Consider the following 14,414-nt stretch of genomic DNA (forward strand, 5'->3'; position numbering starts at 1 on the left):
GAGGAAAAGTAATACTTAAAACCTTAGATTAGTTGTTTGTTTACGTTCGCTGTACAGCGCCGCGCCAATCAACTGTGACTGGCTTGCTGCAGAGCGTGAGCGTCTTGGGAATACCCGGTCAATATAATGGATATAATATGGACACATAAGACAATCAATATTCGGTATTTGTTATGGATTTATTGTACAAATTCCCTGAAAAGATGCACGTTATGCGAGAACATATTTATGTCAGGATAGGCCTACCAGGCTCCAAGTCGTCACATATCTCAATCAGACAAAACCAACTATAACCACATTGGCATAGCAATCGCACCGTGTGTAGCTGCTACTAGCTGCAATCTATATATACAACGCATACTAACTGGAGCACCAACCAGAATCAGATCAAAATCGCTTGGGACCGTTGGTAACCTTTGGCCAGGTCATCACGATTCACGAGCAAACAGAACCAGCAGCAAAGTTTACGTAAACCAATTTCTTACCTTATGTGGCCCTCCACATGCAGGCTAGATGACGTATCCATATCGATATCCAGTGTCACAAACATGCTTTTTATAGGAAGCAAAAGGACCGGCTATTTTCTGAATAAAAATGTCAATTTTGGCTGTCTGTCTTGAAACTTCTCCAGTGCGTTCACCCCAAAATGCAACGGGACAACAAGATCCCATACAAAGTGAACGTATAGACGCGTATCGGGCGAGTATTTTTGATTCGTCGCGCCACACTTTCGCCGTGCACAGGCAAGCGCGTTCACGAGGATTTGTGCCGCGAAAAATGTCAACTTTGACACGAATTTCGCGTGATGACAGCCAATCAGCGTTCAACAGCGTGGCCACTGAGTGACATGTGTAACGTAACAGCCAATCAGCGTTCAACCGTCAAACTCAGCGCAGTGCAGTCCGGGGTGTACTGCAGCATGGAGGAGAAAGTGATTGTTGCCGTTTGCGACTCTCGGAGCTCTATATAAAATAGTATATAATATAATATAATTGTATATATAATATCACGGCCAAAAGCTCTGTGTGCCTCCGGATGGCCGTAGCGCAGGGAGCTCATAGGGATTGGGCTTCTCGGGAGTCGGGGTTTGTTTACTGGCGTTGCCATGGGTTCCGGTCTTGTGTGTTCCAGCGGTTTATTAGGTAGGCCTATCTAATAAATGATGTCTTCGAGCGCGCCTATCACATGATTTTAGACTCGACGATTTCGGTTGAGTATGTGGGGATTTTAATTGTATTTTTTTTTTTTCCCCTTTTTTAAAAGTGGTGGGGACAAAATTCGTTTTTCAAATAGTGGGGGGGACATGTCCCCCCCGTCCCCCCCGTAATCGACGCCTATGCCTACTAACAAACAATCCTTCAACTATACCAACTGTCTGACACTAATAAGCTATTGCAATTTTACATGCGGCTGCTTATCCAAGTCCTGTAACCCCCTAAAAAGATCATACAACCACATATTTTATTAATGGTTGTGCTGGTTTTATACGAAATGGTATCATTTGAATTACATATAGAGCAAACGGTGAGATCTAATTATCTTGAAGAATTGAATAGGGCTACCGCAACCATAGCACATATTTTTCACACCCTTTTTAGGAACACGGCTCCTAAAACGGGACTGGCCTCTGCTATATTTAGATCTATTTTTGACCACTGATTCTTCCAAATGGTTAATGAACTGTCAAAATATGACTAACTAATATCTCTCTCTCTCTCTCTCTCTCTCTCTCTCTCTCTCTCTCTCTCTCTCTCTCTCTCTCTCTCTCTCTCTCTCTCTCTCTCTCTCTCTCTCTCTCTCTCTCTCTCTCTACCCCCCCCCCCCCGGCCTTCAGAGGAGGTGAAGGTGACTCTTCGCGGCAGAGAGAAGGAGATGCAGATCGGGCTGCTGCGGGAGCCCGTCCCAAAGTCGTCTTCGGTCGTCTCTATACGCTCGCTTCTTCTTCTTCTGCTGCTGCTGCTGCTCATTCAATTCCGTTATAATAACAACTGAAAGCAAAACGGTTCACGCTATTTACGGCGGATTGAGTTCAGAAGTGTGCGTGCGTTGTATGCATGTGTTCTTCTGCACCGTATGGGCGTCAAAAACGCCCCAGATCTGCAGCGGCGGCAGCGAACATTTTGCAGAGCGGCAAGCCGTCGCTGTGCGAACTGGACGGGGGAGAGAGCGACGAGGCTCCGCTAGAAGCTCCTGGTGCTCCGGGGGCGGTGGAGGACAGCCGGATGGTGAGCTTGGTGACAGAAAACGGGCTGCAACTGTTTCGGCTATTATTTTGATGCACGATTATTTATTTATTTTTAGATCGTTTGCGTAGCTATCCAATGTTGCAGCCGACGTGATCGACCAGCAAAACAATCGCGGGATACGATCTGGTATAGCTATGCTACGCAATAGCATACGTGCAAATTGTTATGGTCCAATATCCATTGATCGAAAATGTCTGATCTGTTCAAACAGATTTAGCCTTTGACGGTGCCTGCAATGTATAACTTAGTCACGATTAATGGTGCTACAACCACAACAACAACAACATATCCCATTCCAACCATCGGTCACCGCTCCAGATGGTAGACCGTGGATATTGGATATCAAGAGGGGTCATGCTATTGTTTTAATCAGACGGTGCAGGAGTTCAACACGCTGGTGGCGCTGTACCGGGAGCAAGTCATCTCGGTCGGGGAGATATCCAGCGACTGTCCGTCCCTGCGGATCCAGATGCACCACACGCGCACCAAAGGGTGCTCCATGGCGCGCGCCGCCCACCACGACCTCGCTGTCATGTCTGGGTCAGGGTATGGATGGAAGATTAATTCATGGTTGACTTGAAACCCAAACTTTAAGAGCATTACACATACGGGCAATAATTTTTCGCAGGGTATGAAAAGTGGTTTGTTTGACCGTTGAAGATGCTGCTAAGTGTGCGAGTGTATCTCGCCTCTCTCTCTCACATCTATCTATCTATCGATCTATCGATCTATCTATTTCTCCCTCGCGCTACCCGATGATGATGATGGTGGTGGTTTTATGATGGTTTGATGGTGATGGTGATGGTGGTGGTGGTGCTATGCAGGCCAGAGGACGGGGAGATCCAGCCTGAGATCTGCAGGCTCTTCATCCAGCTCCAGTGTTGCCTGGAGATGTTTGTTACGGAGATGCTGAAGTCTTTCTGCCTGCTGGGGGTCCTGAAGCTGCACCGGAGAGGTACACACACACACACACACACACACACACACACACACACACACACACACACACACACACACACACACACACACACACACACACACACACACACACACACACACACACACACACACACACACAATGCATGCATATTCAGCTTACACACACACACAATGCATGCATATTCAGCTTACACACGCACACACACACACACACACACACACACACACACACACACACACACACACACACACACACACACACACACACACACACACACACACACACACACACACACACACACACACACACACACGCGCACACACACTCAATGCATGCATATTCAGCTTACACACACACTCAATGCATGCATATTCAGCATACACACACAAACACACACACACACACACACACACACACACACACACACACACACACACACACACACACACACACACACACACACACACACACACACACACAGACACACACACACAATGCATGCATATTCAGCATGCACACACTTGATGCATTCATATTCAGCATACACACACACACACACACACACACACACACACACACATTCAATGCATGCATATTCATCCTACAAACACACACATACTCAGGGGCCGTAGAGGAGTCATCACGGAAACTAGGCACATTAAGATTGTAATAAAGCGCACATGGGAACGTCAGTCGGTTAATTTGGGTGTTTTGGTGCGTCGGAGAGTGGAGGGATTTGGTGATATGCTGGCGCCCGACACCCAAGGTCATTCTAACCCTCCAACCGTCGGTCAATGGCAAACAACGGTCTATGGTGCTGTGTGAGCAGCACTGTGGTTGAAGAACATGATATTCTTCAATGGGATTGTGACGTGTTGCGTTGTAAAAAGTGGTCCGTCATTCGCTGACGCGTCACACGGGACTGAGTGAGGGTTGAAACGGTGGCAGAGAGATTTTCACCTTAAAGCGAGCGACGCTAAATGTGGCTCAAGTTGAGGGACATATTGTCTCCTGAACTCGTCCAGACGGCCTGCCCGCCACATTTACTGTAGTTGCAACCAGAAGCAACCTAGCAACAAAGCCGGCATTAGTTCTGATAGTCCTCGCTTAACGCTCGCTTGAGACCACTGACCCAACGCCTCACACTGCTTTACATCGTTTTGGTTTATAGGTTCTAGCCTAGCGGTTGCAACTAGGGAATTAGGTGTTTCTTTTGATTGTGCCCTGCATAGGAAAGGACATGTATGCAGAGGCCAGATTGGATTTCAAAGTGGATGAGAGCTCTGATGTCCCCATTCTGGATGACTCCTCCTCCTCACCACTCTTCAACCACCAGGACCCGTGGCTGGTGGGCACCGATATCGACAACATTGAGCGGTACGGACACACTTTGTTTGTTTGGGGCATTAGCATGGCGTAGCATTGTAGTGGTTGTACTCATGCTATGTTGATGAATACATATATCAAGGCAGGATTTTTTTTCAACATTTATATTGTACTTATAGGTGTATTTGAACAAATATATATATATATATATATATATAAAAAAAATGTGCTTAAACAAATTACGTATACTTCACATCTGACTTTCCAAGCAACATGTTGAAGTCATGTCATTTTTTATGTTTTAACCTCACTTATCTACAGCCAACTTTTTAGGTATTAATGTATTTATTCTTTTGATGTACTCAGTGACATGCGTGAGATGCGAAATCTTCTCAGCAAACTCAGGGATGCTATGCCATTACCGCTGAAAAACCAAGGTATGCCAGCCACTTTCAGGACTTCATCATGAAGAGTACAGCAGGATAAACACCTACATATACATGACATACACATACCATACATCTAGAGGTCATAGACAGCATTATAGGAATCTAAAGCGGGTAGCATATCAAAAGACCTGCTAATGTTTTGCGGCTGGCCGAGAGCTAATTAGTTATCTAGAATTTAAAAAAAAAAGCTTTTGGTTTGATCACTGAATATCCCATCCGTTAATGCAAGTTGGGTGTCCATGGAGATGGAATATCGGAATTACGATAAATTATGATGAATCAATGCTGACTTGAATGTCTGACCATTCACATACAACGTCCTCATTACTGTTTCATGCGGGGATTTTGGTTAAGCGACAACATCTTGGCGTTGCAAGAAGTGCAGAAAATTTGTGTGGGGAGACTTTTTTTTCTCCGCTTTCACAGGAATTCTTAAGATATCAGTAAGAAACATCACAAGTCAAGTCAATGCTAGGTTATCCCACCATTGTGTCCTCTGTCTCCCACAGATGACAGCAGTCTGCTGAATTTGACTCCACATCCACTGGTGGCACAGAGAAAGAGGCGTTTCTCGGGCCTCTGTTGCGTGGTGTCTGGCTAGCTAGAACCCTGGGATCCACTCTCCTGCGGCCCCAAAGAAGGTCTTCACAGTGTTATTTTCTGTCTGTTCATTCATTTATTAATTCCTACATTCATTGGAGCCTCTAGGCCAGAAATCTTCCTGACTCGCACTCACATGGCCACAAAACGTCTTCACAATTATATTACTTGATTCATTGGTACATTCATGTTATTTCAGTATTAGTCCAGCAGTATTTGCCATGTTTCTGTGTTTTCCATACTTCTGTTATATTGTCATGTCAGTGTAGGTCCCATTGCGGTTGAATTATATATAACATATTCTCCTATATGTTGAAACCATGCAAAACTCTCATAGAATCAACACCTTGCTATTTCTGTATAAGTGAAATATCATTGTAAATTGTACATTGTGTATGTAGGAGCCATATTTAGTTTTGTTTTATTACCGTTGCAGAAAAATCCATATTTTCCCGCAAGGGGGCGTTGTTGGCCCACATGGATTTCAAGTATTGAATATTGAGTATTTGTGTGATCAGGAACAGGTTGGTCAGGCATTAAAACCCTTAATTTATCCTGGATTCATACATTTTGTTTGGTTTAATTTATGAAGATCTAATTGTCATGGGCCTATTGTCTCAAATAAAAAGCAGGAAACAAAGCCAGCGCATGGAACCTGTCTATAGCCTATCTCAGCCAGCACAAAGGGTTAATGGAAACCTCTATATAGGATATATATATGTGTGCAATACTTATGCCAAATGAGTTTATTGCTGGCTTTGTCTAAATGTTGGCTTTTTCGACATGATTCTAAATGGATTCAGATTTGCAGCTCTGTCTCTTTAGTCTTCCATCACGTTCTCCATCACAAAGGCTTTTAAATTATTATTTTTTTGAATAAAGCTTCCATGATAATGACAACAACAACAACAATGATATCTATACCATGATCATAAATCCAATTATAATGATACTTTTTAAGCTAGGGTAGGCAATTTATAAGCTATTTTGAAAGTACAGCATCCAACCGAAAAATCCCACCCCTCCCTTCTGGCCTTCCTCGAAAGCCACTCCCCCAAAACACATGACTAGCTCGCTAAATTTAGTAAAGTTCCGCCTAGCCTTGTGAAAGACTCCGGTCATGCACAGAGCAGAATAAAAGTATTGGACAAGCGTATTTTAGGCCTGCGACAGACAAAGAGATTTTCAAGAATTGTAACAAAAATATCTAAAATAAGGCCCCGTCCACACTAACCCGGTTAAATATAAAAACGCACCTTCACATGAAAACGATCTCCGTCCACACTATCGTTTTCATAGCGTTTTCGGAATGTTTTGCATCCACGTTCCACACTGAAATGATTTTGATAAACAGTTGTTGTCATGGTGACGCGACTCCCGCCACGCCTCTCTGTTTATATTACAGGCGCGCAATCAGCTGATAGTTGCAGTTGATCAGCTGGCTAATCATTTTCACTTACAAGCAAAAACATGGCTCAAACCAAAAGTAGAAGTACGGTTTGAACTGGCGTCTTTGCGTTTTTTTTCCCATCGCTTAAGCACAGCAAGTACAGCGCTCGCCTTCGGCGTTGGACTAACAAATGTGTTTGAGAGAATGTGTCGAGTTGTAACTGGAGATACAAAAGTACATTGTACAGAGAAATCATCATTTCCATTTCACCTGCCATTTTTTTGATGAGCGTCTCGGTCTCGAGCGCAAGCTTGTGGCAGCGTCATGGCAGTGTCATGGCAACCAAATGTCATTGTTTCAGTAAGCCTCCGTCTACCCTGACCACACTACAACGCAAACCCAGCGTTTTCACATTTATCCACCTCAGCGATCATTTTTGAAAAGCATCGTTTTCAGTGTCGGAATTCGCCGTTATAGAGTGGACGGAAGGGCTAAACGGATAAACATGTATGCGTTTTTAGATTTACCCGGGTTATTGTGCACAGGGCCTAAATAGTCTACTCTAGCTTTAAGTAGGATGCAGATTTGTTTGAATTATATAGCTAGCCCCACCACTGTGAACATATTTTTGTTTGTTGATATCCTAGCGCATTCCACCACGATAAGCATTTGGCTCATCTTCTATCTTCAGATTGTATTAAAATAACATGACTATTTATTAAAAAAACATTTTTTCACAGAATGTAATTAGTGTGTGTTTGTTACACTGTTACACTGTTAATCTCTGTGCATGTCTTCATAAGTTGAACAGCGTTAGCATGCATTATGTAAGCATTTTACTGCAGAATTAATTTAGCGTTTTATTCTTTGGACATCCTCAAACTGACGTCTGCAATAAATATATATATATTTTTTTTTTTGTACAAAAGTGATGCGAAAAAGTCTTCAGAGAAAACACCAAACAGGCTTACATTCGATTGTTAAGTCAATAAAGCTTTGTTATTCATCATCAAAATTACTGCTTGGTAAGACAAAGGAAGTAAATAATAATTGTAGTATGCATACATTTAGTAAAACTGTTTCAGGATCAATGCAACAAAATAAACAATGCCTCTTTGTTTTTTAAAGCCAAAAGGACTTTCTGAATAAGCAAGTTTCTGACATCATCAATATCAGCCATAGTTATCAGTCCCTATTTAGGCCTATAAGGGAGGATGACTAGGCTATACACTAACCAATGTAGTAACTACAGCAGTAGAGAATCAAATCCTCACAAACATGAAACGTGGTCCCATTAATAGCACAATCCTGACCGTATTCCTCCCTGCAGACACTTGGAACTGTCAAGAACTATCGGCCTTCTGAGGAAGTCCAGTCGAAGAGCCTTCCCGTATAAACCCAACAGATAAGAAGGCGGTTGTGCAAGATGTTAAACATTTTGTCCTGATCCAATGTCTTATCCGACGTGGGAGATTGAGTTTTCCCATAAATAGCTAAACTCTGACAAGTTCTTGAGATGGATTGCTTAGTGTTTCAGCTGAGGCATTTCAACTCTCCAGTGTCTCTACAGTGTGGGCCCACACCAGTCCGTCAGTGAGTATGCATTTGGTTTTAAAGAGGTTGCTTTCACCCCATATTTTTAATAGTATTACTTTCCATCTCATTCATAGCTAAGCTTAGATCCACTCTCTATGGCAATCGTGTAAATAATGCTGACTTAAAATAAATTAATTGGAGGAATGTGTGAAGTCATTGTCAAGCGTTTGCTAGAAAAACTTGGAAATCAGAGTTTAACAAATGGTAACAATTCGGGCATTTATACAAATAATACATTGATTGTTAATGTACTGCATTATATCACAGTTCTATTAAGGATAATATCAAGTAATTTTTTAGTTTAACATTTTAAGTTCTTCTCTCCATCTTCATGTTATGCATATTATCTGTGAGTATGATTCATAACTATTTTTCCAAAACTCAGAGCATTCAAATAAACAGGAAAAAACGTCCCTTCTTTCTCCAAGAAAACACACGGTAGAGTAGAGTACAGTGCAGTGACTTCAAGGTTCCCGTTCTGGTTGTAAGCCAGTGGTTAGCCGGTTTCCATGGCCGCCCTTGGCACTTCCCTGGTGCTGCTGCTGCTCCAGATCCTGGCATGTCTGTCACCAAGTCTGGCTTGCTTCTGCGAACACTACCCCTGGGCCAGCTGGTCCGCCTGCTCCAGAACCTGCAATTATGGCACGCAGCTAAGAATCAGGTACGTACACGTAGACATTTGACCAAATTAAAGGAGAACCAAGCACCCTGGGGCCGCTCCTTTAAATTCTGGCCGAATGAAATGATTGGAGGAGCGTATTACAGACCTGCAACCGCCACAGATATACTTTTTCAATTTATTTTTTCAATCTATTAATTGCTTCTGCAATGTAAGAAGAAATTAAACAAATATGACAATGAATTGTTTCCTAAATAAATTGCCTACCCTAGCTTTAATCACCAGGTAAACGGTCATCCATATCAGCAAATCAGAGGGGGCACATGCAGTAGCACTTGTTTAACCTCTAGGGAGTTATCTAAAGGTACGGCCACACTGAACGCGTCACGCGCGTTAGAGGCGTTGAAAATCTGCATTTTTGCATAGGGAACCATGGTTTAGGCGCGTGGATGCGTTACACGCACTAAAGCAAATGCAAACTAATGTTTGCCATAAAAAAATAAATTGTATGGCCATATACGACAGATTGAGGCCTTGCTATAAAAATGTCATTAACGTCAGAGAATATATAGCCTATAGTACATATGAACACATATTTATTTTGAACATGTTTAACTCTGGAAAAAAACATTGTGTCATTCGAAAAACATATTACATAGCTAGAAACATAAAACTGCATTATGTTACTTTTCTACTGCAGCTATTACTCAGAAATCAAAATCTCTGACGTTTTAAGATTGAATAACTATAAATATAGTTATAAAAAGCGGTTCGAATCTATACATGTTAACGGTCGTAGCGAGGCACGTACAGTAACAGCAGTTCTGGTTGGGGAACATTTCTGAAGCTTTGCATCGTTTTCTTTTATTGTTTTTTCCCTTCAAATTTGACAATAAAGGAGCTTGATTATTGAACTACCCCTTATCATGTCATATTGTTTTCTGGTCAAACAAAACTAACAAATGAGTGCACGTTCCTTTGGCAGGCAATTCAACTATGATGCCTATTTCTGGAAGAACAGCTGCAATCACTTCTGCGAAAAGTACGACACGCGAGCTTGTAACCAACAGTCCTGTCCGATCTCATGTCTGATCACTGAGTTTGGAGAATGGTCCAAGTGCTCGCCCTGTGCAAAGAAACAGGCAAGTACACGCACGCACACACACGCACGCACGCACGCAGGCACACACGCAGGCAGGCAGGCACGCAGGCAGGCAAGCGCACACACACGCACACACGCACACACACACACACACACACACACACACACACACACACACACACACACACACACTCAGGATTTCGTCCCATCCCAGCAGGTCTTTCCAGGAGTGCTCTTTCTTGATAAACCTGACAATTTGTCCAAGGCAGAAGGCCTACCAGATGATTTGCATCACAGTCGTATACGTGGCTATGTTTCTGCACAACTGATGAAATCAAAAAGTAGACAGAGTGCAGAGAACCTATTAGAAAACGGAAACTATCGCGTCGGTTTGATCGTTTTCTTTCGCTGTTCCCCCGTCGTAGCTCCGCACGCGCTCCGTCCAGCGGCCCTCCCAGTTCGGCGGGGAGGCGTGCAGCGAGGTGCTGATGGAGGACCGGGACTGCCATCCCGACACGGAGTGCCGCATACCGGAGGTCAACTGCAGAGAACAGTTTAAATGTGACAACGGTAGGCCATGTGAAAGGCTTACAAAGCAATCAACGCACGAGCAGACCAACATATAACGTAGTCGGCTACGCGCTGAGCTGAGGTTAATGAGTTGCAGTGTTATCCCGGCCTCGGCCTCCCGCCAAGCAATTTGTGAAGAAGTAGGCCTATTTGACGACGAAACATATAACGGAATCAGATATCCCTCCATCGTAAGTCCCTCCCCCTCTCGCCGCTAAACCCATTTAACTGAAAGTGTCTTCCTCTTTCTCGTCTTTCATGTGCACACTAACTTACTAGTGACTCATAAGTCATCTTATCGTGACGTTGTATTTATGTCTCACGCACAAAAGGCCGCTGCATGAACTCAACGCTAAGGTGCAACAACCAGAACGACTGCGAGGACAACTCCGACGAGAGGGACTGTGGCGGTGTTTTCAAGCGCGTCTGTCCCAGAGAGATCCGCTTGCCGCCCGGGTCCGACCTGGTCGCAAACGGGTCAGTGAAGATAGGATCATATGATTGGAATCTTTCAAAGTTATTTTGTTGTTTTCCATGTTGTTCTCTAAATTATTTTACTTTAAATAAGCTGCCTCAACATTGTAGAAAGCAGCCTATCTAAAGTCGGAGAAATATGTAGTTGTATGTTTTATTGAAAAATGTCGACTTTTCAATAAAAGTCCAATTTATTCGGTTTTGTAATCACTTCAACCTGATATTCACTCAGATCCTGCCCCCATAGATAATCTCCCTTTCCCCTGCAGACTTTTCTCTAGCTCCCCTGTGTGAATGACTGTGGGCATGTGGCGTGTGTTCAGGTTTGATGCCATGGCAGAGGCGTCCCGGGGCCAAGTCCTCAACAACAGGTTCATGGGGGAGGGTAAATGCGATGTGAAGCGGCCCCCTTCTATCCTGCTCTACTACCGCATGCCTCACAACTTTGAGGACTTTGAGATCAAGGTGAATCACGCGTACATGCGTCACCATCTCCCTCTATGCCTCTCTCTCTGTCTGATTCCAGCATTGTCCCGCCTCGTCCAATCAGTCTCATCCGCTCCACCCAGTTGCACCAATGGGAGCCATGCTGGCTTAATAGAGCATTTTAATACTGCTGTTCTTTTCGCTGTTTCTCCCTCTGCTTCTGTTGAATCACTGGAAGCCTCTCGCAAGTTTTGCATTTGCGGCGACATACTTGACCTATCCACCACCATGGCTACCTGCCCAGCAAAACTGGTTTCTGGGAGTCAATGTTGGAGCGTTGAGCAGTAGGGGATGCTCATCTCCTGGCCAAGAGTGCAATCTTTCCGAGGACATCTTAAACCTTTGGTTTACCCTGATTTCCTTTCAAGTGCCTTGAAAAGCGAGATATCCATGCAATTGACAATTATAAAGTTGTCCACTGTTTGTGTGTGTATGTGTTTGTATATTTTTAAAGGTGGGAGTTACTGATGACTTCCTAGAACAAGCCCGGCCCCTGAAAACTTCAAAACTGGATGTGACGAATTCAGGCTCGGCTTCAGACTCCAGTCTGAGATTCTGGAATATCTTCAGGATGAGGAAGGCTCACCAAGAAGTCTTCAAGGCTTCAAGGCAGAAGGCACGCAATCCCGCACACATACACCTGCGCACACACTGCGCATGCAAATACACCAGTGGCAAACCATAAGTTCACTTTACCTTCCAGTGGAATTGAATACTCTGTACATTACATAGGATGCACTTTACATTTGTGATTGGTAACAGTATGATGACAGAAGGAAGTTCTGTGTTATGAGCAACTTAACACACAAGATCAACAAATATCGAAAGCTAATTTCAGCAATCTCCCGTGACCCCATATGCAAATAAGGGGACCCCTTCTTGGCCCCCGACCCCTAGTTGGGAACCACTATTCTAATGTTCAGTTTTACCAAAAAAGATGTATTCCATTTGATACTATTATCCAAAAAGTCCAAGTACCACGACATTACATCTTTGTACGTCAAGATGGTGAAGAATCGTCTTCTTCATGTGCACGCAGTGGCTCTCTTGGGGCTCCTCCTAGCTGAGTAAATGTATACAGCGCTCAAAGCGCATTACAATTATTGCCTAACATTCACCCATTCATACACCCATTCACACAAAAGCGGTGTTCACCATGCCACGTAACAGACAGCTTGTTTGGAGCAGTCAGGGTTAGGCGTCTTGCTCAGGATGAACTCAGCACTCACCTAGGAGGAGCCGGGAATTGACCTACCAACCTTATGATTTGTCTGTCTACCTGCTCTACCTCCTGAGTGTTGAGGTGTTCATATACCAGCTGATCCCGACCAGCTGGCTGGCGCCTCGCGTGGTTGACACCGCCGTCGGAGTAATGTTGATTGTGAGCACCCTCATGTGAAGTGGTTTGAGTGGCCGCATCTCAGAAAAGGGCTATAGAAATGCATTCAATTCACCATTTACTTCCTCTTCTTCTCCCTCTCCTTCTCCTTCTGCCTCTTCTCCTCCTCATTCTCCTTTTTCTCCTCCTCCTCCTTCTTCTCCTTCTTCTCCTCCAACTCCTCTTGCTTCTTCTCCTTCCTCTCCTTCCTCTTCTGCTCCTCCTCCTCCTCCTCTTCCTCACCGGGGGTGGTCCTGCTCCTCAGGACTCCATCATGTTCGACGTGCACCAGGTCCTGCCCGTGGCCACGTTCAGAGTGCGGAACCCGCGCGACACGGTCTTGTCCGGGCCCTTCCTCCAGTTCCTCAACGCGCTGCCCCTGGAGTACAACTACCCGCTGTACCGGGACATCTTCCGGCGCTTCGGGACCCACTACTACAGCTCAGGGTCGCTCGGGGGGAAATACGAGATGATTTACCAGTACGACACGGAGACGGTCAAAAGCTCAGGTGGGGAACAGCTGTGAATGAGGAGGGGAAGGGAAACAGATCTCCTTGATGGTTGCAGTCACACACCCCTTGAAGAATCACATAGTTTTCCCAATAGAGTATAAGAGAGTATTAAGAGTATTGTATTATAAGCTGCATTGCTAAAGGAAAAACTGGCATTCCTATTTACGGATAAAAGGGTATCTAAACGTTGATTTCGATTCCATTCCTTAACACGTTGAACCTTCAATGGAACCACATGTTATTGCATGTTGGTTTTTCTTCTGCCCTATATCTACTACAAAAGTTGTTGTACAGTAGGATGTGAGGAGTTGTACAGTCGGATGTGAGGAGTTGTAAAGTAGGATGTGAGGAGTTGTACAGTAGGATGTGAGTAGTTGTACAGTAGGATGTGAGAACGTGTGGAGACATCATCTGTACTGTTCTCAATATGAACTCAAAATCACAAACGTATAATTGTTTAGATGTATGTATTTAAATGATTGTACTCATTCCCGGTCATATGCACTTTGTTCATGAATGTTGTTCATCCCAACTTGGCATTGTCGTATATTGTCTGATGTCTTTATTTTTTCTTTTCCTCCTTTAGGAGACATAACACATGAGTTTTCTGAATGTATTCGTAAGGAGAATTTGGAATTTTATTTTTTCTACACAAAGTACACACAAAGTACAAGGTGCACAAACACCCTGATGACACAAACATACAAAGGTAGGTTTTTATAGATT

The 14,414-nt window shown here is 43.9% G+C and overlaps 1 protein-coding gene across 2 annotated transcripts in view; it reads left to right on the plus strand.

The window, feature by feature from the left end:
- The first annotated feature begins 1,907 nt into the window (after positions 1-1,907).
- The window catches only part of c6 (complement component 6), a 25,174-nt gene continuing 12,667 nt past the window's right edge, over positions 1,908-14,414 (plus strand). Inside the window, exons 1-13 of one of the 2 annotated variants that reach the window (XM_056588249.1) lie at positions 1,908-2,225; positions 2,620-2,792; positions 3,071-3,201; positions 4,419-4,563; positions 7,901-7,916; positions 9,099-9,208; positions 10,152-10,308; positions 10,694-10,838; positions 11,171-11,315; positions 11,636-11,777; positions 12,253-12,414; positions 13,442-13,685; positions 14,275-14,397. In XM_056588249.1, coding sequence (XP_056444224.1) covers positions 2,055-2,225; positions 2,620-2,792; positions 3,071-3,201; positions 4,419-4,563; positions 7,901-7,916; positions 9,099-9,208; positions 10,152-10,308; positions 10,694-10,838; positions 11,171-11,315; positions 11,636-11,777; positions 12,253-12,414; positions 13,442-13,685; positions 14,275-14,397 — 1,864 coding nt within the window. In that variant the 5' untranslated portion in view covers positions 1,908-2,054. Of the gene's footprint in view, positions 2,226-2,619; positions 2,793-3,070; positions 3,202-4,418; positions 4,564-7,900; positions 7,917-8,435; positions 8,545-8,975; positions 9,209-10,151; positions 10,309-10,693; positions 10,839-11,170; positions 11,316-11,635; positions 11,778-12,252; positions 12,415-13,441; positions 13,686-14,274; positions 14,398-14,414 lie in introns of those variants that run through there. The other variant, XM_056588248.1, reaches the window with a different exon arrangement.

Source organism: Gadus chalcogrammus, chromosome 4 (genome assembly GCF_026213295.1).
Source record: "Gadus chalcogrammus isolate NIFS_2021 chromosome 4, NIFS_Gcha_1.0, whole genome shotgun sequence".
Taxonomy (NCBI): domain Eukaryota; kingdom Metazoa; phylum Chordata; class Actinopteri; order Gadiformes; family Gadidae; genus Gadus; species Gadus chalcogrammus.